Source organism: Echinops telfairi, unplaced genomic scaffold, assembly GCF_000313985.2.
Source record: "Echinops telfairi isolate 266 unplaced genomic scaffold, ASM31398v2 ScPeMD7_7457;HRSCAF=8495, whole genome shotgun sequence".
NCBI classification, from domain to species: domain Eukaryota; kingdom Metazoa; phylum Chordata; class Mammalia; order Afrosoricida; family Tenrecidae; genus Echinops; species Echinops telfairi.
In genome coordinates this window covers 39,183,855-39,189,854 of record NW_022111357.1, presented here as the reverse complement: position 1 = coordinate 39,189,854, position 6,000 = coordinate 39,183,855, and the positions used below count along the sequence as shown (strand labels likewise).

General features: G+C 58.9%; 1 protein-coding gene across 1 annotated transcript in view; it reads left to right on the top strand.

The window, feature by feature from the left end:
* Window positions 1-6,000, top strand: part of KCNAB2 (potassium voltage-gated channel subfamily A regulatory beta subunit 2) — a 49,176-nt gene that overhangs the window by 418 nt on the left and 42,758 nt on the right. Inside the window, exon 2 of the mRNA XM_004705466.2 lies at window positions 4,076-4,301. Coding sequence (XP_004705523.1) covers window positions 4,084-4,301 — 218 coding nt within the window. The 5' untranslated portion in view covers window positions 4,076-4,083. The remainder of the gene's footprint in view (window positions 1-4,075; window positions 4,302-6,000) is intronic.

Sequence of the window (6,000 nt, the reverse complement as noted above, 5' to 3'; positions counted from 1 at the left end):
GGGGGGGGGCAGGGGGATGCTTTTAGCTGAACTGGAATCAGCCCCTCTACATTGCCGAAAGCTGAAAGCCTAGAACCGCTGGGCCGTGGGCATGTGTGTGTGAGGAGGTGAGGGTGCAGGTCCCGCCTGGCAGTGTCCTCGGCTGATGGCCTGTGCTTGAGCTGCCCATCTCCCCTCTGCAGGGGCCAGCTGAGACCTTGTGAGTTCAGGGTGGGTGCGAACTGCCCCTGGCCGGCGCGGTGTGGCTGCTGCCTGCGGTCTGTCTGAAAGGCCCGGGGGCTGGGGCCTGGGTGCGCCGGTTGTTCTTGAGCACAAACAATGTTGTGTTGGCACTGCTGCATCTGGGAGCGAGCTTCCCTCCCTCCCCCCCTGGCGCCGCATTTCTGGTTTCCGGAACTCATGCTCTCCTCTCCGACCGCTCATCCTCCTCGGTCTCCGGTTCCTTGTCATGTCTCGGTGGCTCTCCTGAAACAGACCCCCAGCAAGAAATGCAGGGACTGGGGCCGGGTGGGAGGGAGAGTGCTTCCGGCTGACTTAATGAGGTTGCCATCTCTGTGTCGGTGTTCCCTGTTGTGCTGCTAATTGACAGGAACTCCCCCGAGCCCTATCCCCCACCCCACCCCCCAATCAACAAGAATAGATTTGCAGAAGGCCTGCCAGGAGCAGGACAGGACGTGCAGTGACCATGCCAGCCAGCAAGGGCTACTGGGGAGGGGGCTGCTTTGCGAGCTGGGGAGCAAGGGGCAAGCAGTGAGGGAGAACAGCCTGAGTGTCCAGCTATGGAGGCCCGAGGTGTGCCTTCCAGCCCCCAGGTGCAGAAGCAAGTGCAGCAGCCCCAGGTGACCCCGTCTCCCCAGCAGTGTTTGACAGGGATTTTCATTCACGGTCCCAACTCTACTGGCATCACCGTCAGGCAGGGGGACCTGAGCACCCCTGCAGTGAGGGGGCAGCTACCTCCAAGAGCAGGTTTCTACCCTCTCCCGGTGGACCATCTTGGCTGCACTGGAGACCCCAGAGTCCCCTTCTGTCTTCTGGGCCCACTTCCCTCCCTACTCCTCCAGCACCTTATGAGGGTGAATGACCGCAGCCCAGCCCACTGCCCCACAGGCCCACCTGTAGGCCCCAGGTCCCGCCCCTCATGCCTCCTGCTGGGCCAGGTGTAGAGAAGAGCTGAGGTTGCCCAATGTGGGGGGCCCTTGCCTTCTAGATGTGCCCGTGGGAAGATCAGAGTCAGAGACGGAGACCCCTGAGAGAAGGCACCCTTCCAGCCCCAGCCACAGTAGCCAAGAGATTGGCCAAGGACTTGTTCTGCCCTCTCCCCCTGTTTCCCCAGCAGACTCCCCAGCTCACCCCGTGTCTTCAGTGAGGGGACCCCTAGGAAACCCTGACTCCTGTTTAGACGCCCTGGCTGGTAAGATCTGGTGCCTGCGGCCCTGTGTCACCTACACCAAGCACCTGCCCCAACACCCCCTTTTTCCTCACAGCCCTGGTAAGAGCTGGTAGTGGGGCCCCATCTTGCTGCAGTGCCCCCCCAAAAAGAGGCCAGGTATCATTGAGCAGGAGATAAGGGTGCCCCTGCCCGGAGCCCAGCACCAGGCTGCCATGCACCCTGGGGCCCTGATGCATGTGCAGAGCCGGCAGCCCGCTGCTGCCTGTGGGATCCTCTGGAGAGCTAATGGCCAGCTGGATGGGAAGTGTGTGCTCGGCAGGCCCTGCATCTCAGGAAGGGCCACTACTACGGCTGGCGCTGGCCTGTCTGTGGGCACGACCCTGGGAGGCAGGTTTGCAGCCAGCAGGTAGCCCACTGCCTGAGAAGGGCCTGTGATTTGTGGCCAGTAGGTGCACCAATACCCCGGCCTCCCAGGGAGGGTGGGGCTTCGTGTGGGGCTTCCTGTACATACCTTTCTTTCTTGCCTCTCAGAGCCCTTGACGTGAACCCGGGAGGAGGCCCCTGATGAGGGACAGTCAGTGACAGATACATCTGGCAGGAGGGGGTGTACAGCGGAAGGCAAGGGGCCCTCGCGGGCCCTGGTTACCCTCTGAAGGCCCACGCTCTGTTGGTCAGTAGCAGACAGCTAAGGCCCTGCCGGGTAATCAGTACGAGAGAGACTGTTCGCATGCCCCCAGCAGGTGAGATGATGGATGACAGAGGTAGTGGAGGAAGGCTGAGCACAGAGGGGTGTGGGTATCAGGGTAGGTGGAGAATCCAGGGGGATGCTGCCTGCCAGGACCCGCACTGGCCAGCCTTAACCAAGGTCGGCTGGTTTGGGACCTCTTTGGAGGCCTGCTCAGGTCCTGAAGCCATGTCCTCACTCACTGGTCCTCAGACTCCTCATGCCACCGCCTGCCCCTGCTGGGCAGAGCCAGACAGAGTCAACCCTCGCCCTCCCAAACCAGCTACCCAGGGACCCTGTCCTCAGGGAGCTTGTTTCTCAGGGCAGGGAGTGGGACAGGCATCCAGCACCCGGCCCTGCACAATCGGTAGCTTCACCTCCTCCCCTGCTTCTCCTCGGAAGCATCAGAGACCAAGAAGGGAGGGGTCGGCAGTCATGCCTCTGGGGGCACTGACGGACGAGGATGTTGGGCCCAGGGCCTGGTCTTTGATGCTGGCAATATATGCTCCAGCACCCTGCCCCCGCAAGTCACAGATTTCGTATTCCATTAATTAGCGCAAATAAAGCATTCTAAGGCTCCCCCGTGGGAGGAAGGAGAGCCTTTCTGCTCCCGGAAAGATGGAGTCTCAGAAGCCCACAGGGCCAGTCCCCGCCTGTCCTGTGGGGTCATGATGAGGTGGAGCGGAAATGATGGCCATGGGCCAGTTAGTTTTCTGCATTCTCTTGCCCTTGGCTTATTTTTACTTGCCCCTGACCCCCCTCATGCTCACATTGGGACCCCCATCTTGACAGCCACCCGGTGCCCACCAGAGAGATGGCTTTCAGTGAAAGTTGGGGCTGCCCAAACACGTCTACTCGTGACCCCTTTTCACCCAAGAAACTTGAAGCACGAGCAAAGGCACCCAGAAGCCTGTGGGGTGTTGAGCCAATTTCTGGTCATCGGGCATTCAGAAACCTTTGCCTGCTGCCACATTCTCCCTAAGGCTCCTATTCGTGTGTGATCAGGACCCACGGTTGATGAAGCTTTGGGTCAAGGCGCCCTTTGCCCTAATGATGAGCTTGTACACGGTTGTTAGTTCGAGGGTGTTTGGTCTTCAGTTAGGAGCCTTGGTGCTGCGGTGGCTGCTCCTTGAGCTGCTAACCACGAGATCATCAGTTTGAAACCACCAGCCGGTTGGCGGGAGAAAGACGAGGCTTTCCACTGTCCCTGGCAAGAGTTACAATCTCAGAAACCCACAGGGGCAGTTCTACCCTGTCCTAGAGGGTCACTTGGAGCCAGCATTGACCTGATGCCCTCATTTAAGATGACTGTTTATTAAGCAATGTCTCTGAACATTTCAAGCTCTGAGATCTCCCACCCCAAGCCCCACCTCACTCCTCCATATCGACGCATCCTGCTCCGTCTCTCTGGTCTAAAAATCCATAGGCTGCGACACACTTATGGTCATGGACCCCAAAGAACCCCACCTTCCAGGGTTTAGGGCACATGGGGGTGAGCTGCCCATCTGGCTCCATCATGTGGGAGTTTGCTTCAATGAGGGGTGTGGTCTCTGCCCCTCTGAGCCTCAGGCTGCTTCCCCAGGGGACAACCCTTTCCTGGTTTGTCCTGGGCATCTTGCCGAGCAAGCACTGTGAGCCATGAGTGTGGGGGGCAGGCCTTCTGCATGCTCCTCTCCCGACTCCTGTTCTCATGGGGAGCATGTGGGGGTTCGAGGGCCCGCCTGGAATGCAGCTTCGCCTGTGCTTGTGTCATGCACGGGGGCACAGGGGGAGAGTTAACCATAGCCCTCGAGGACCCCAGAATCTAATTGCCCGGAGGGACCAGGCCCCATCCCCAAGCCCCTCCGGCTAGATGAGGTTTGGCTGAAGCGTTAGCTGCCCTGGGCGACCGCACCCGCCTGGGGCACTGGAAGCAACGCCGGCTAACCCGCCACCGCTGGGCGTTTCCGTCTGGACCGCAGCAGGCACCATGTTGTCCATGACGTACAGCGAGAGCCTGAGGAGTGTGAGCAGCAAATGCCCATCCGACTGGGCCCTGCACCCTGTCCGCAAGACGGACACGCTGGAGCTGCAGCGCCTGCGAGAGGTGCGGGCGGCCGTCCAGGCCAGGAACATGGAGAGCTTCCTCCGCATGCACGGGCTCTCCCTGGACAGCTGCACCGCCCAGCGCACGGGCATGAAGTATCGGTAAGGCACCGGGCGCGGGCTGGGGGGAGGACACACTGTCCACCAGAGGCCGCCTGAGGCAGGAACTGCAGCAGTAAGGGATTGGCCCACTACCAGTGAACCGTCTGGGCGTGTAGCACGTGCATTTAGAAAGTCCCGACCATCAGAAAATGTACAAAAGAAGAAAATGAAAGTATGCCGTGTCCTGTCCTCCACAGACAGATGCACACTGGTAAGGGCCTGGTGTAGCGTCATTTTTAAAAAGTCATTTTATTGGGGAACAGTGTCATTTTTTCAAATGTGTTTTCAAAGGTTATTTTATGTATGCAGAAAAATGTGTGTGTGTGTGTGTGTGTGTGTGTGTGTGTGGTAGCAGGGATAAAGCCCCCTTGGGTGGGACAACAGTGCTCAATGAGCATACACTGGGAGGGCTGAGCACAACCAGGGTGTTGCAGCACAAAGCCCGGTGATCTACTTCCAGGTTTGCAGTGGAGAGAACCCTGGGGGGCCGCCCCTCTCGGCAGCACACGGGGTGCCACGCGTCAGAATGGACTTGGTGGCACCCGGCTTTGAGTTGGTTTAGCAGGCATGGGCACGCGGTTTAATGTGTCTCTTGTCCCTTCTCGGGACTAACTCACCACTAGAGGGGAGCTAAATGGGAAGTGGTGAGACGGCCTCACCTCCTCGTCTCTGATGGAGGCAGCAGGAGCAGAGCACATCCGGGGCACAGACATGCTCCCCTCCTTGAGCTCCCTGCTGCCTTGGTCACTCAGGCCATGGAGTCGATGCCGACTCCCAGCAGCCCTGCAAGGCAGGGTGGAACTGCCCCCCTGGGCTTCTTGCGACGGCCACTCTTTGCGGGAGTAGAAAGCCTCGTCTTTCTCCCATGGAGCAGCTGGTGGTTCCAAACTGCTGGCCAGTACTGAGGTTAGTTAGCAGTCCTGAGATGCCACTGGGGCCTCCAAGTGTGTTCCGACTCGTAGCGACCCTGTCCGCATGCAACAGACAGCTGCCTACCTGCCTGCCTGCCTGCGCCGTCCTCACCACTCTGCAGTGCTTAAATCCAGGGTGTCCATCCATTTCGTGGGAGGTCTTCCCCTTTCTCACTGACCCCCTGCTTCATCACCACCCTTGTGGAGGCACTCTGGCTCTACTCCTCACGTGCCTCTTTATGGACAGTGACTTTGAACAGGCGGCAATGAACTAGCTGTGCCTAGATGTCCCATGTGGCCCTTGAGTGGTGGACAGTAGGTCTGACTTTTCTTGAACTGCAAATGGACAGCCTGTGCAGCTTACTGATCTTCAGAATCAGCACCTGGGACAGCGCTCCGGCAGCCCCGGGGGCTGGCTTCTGAAAACTTGAGGAATTGATCGAAGCTGCCCTGCCATTGACATTTTCCTTTATTTTCCCCCACCCCCACCCCCGTTGCATCTTGGAACGGGCAGTTTTGCTTCCTGTGACAATGCGGGGAGAGGGGGGCCCTCTGCACCACCTTTGTAGGATTGCCATGCTGAACAAACAAAGACAGAGAAGAGCATTCAGTTCCCTTTGAAGGGAAACGAGTCTTTTTATTTTCAGTGCAAATCCCATGTGACCCCGTCTGTTCCCTTTCCCATGTTCTCCTATGGCAGGTCAGTTTGGCCCTTCATCCCATGTGGCTGTTAGCTGCCCCCTCGGGTTGACTCTGACTCATAGTGACCCCGTGCGTGTCGAGCACGT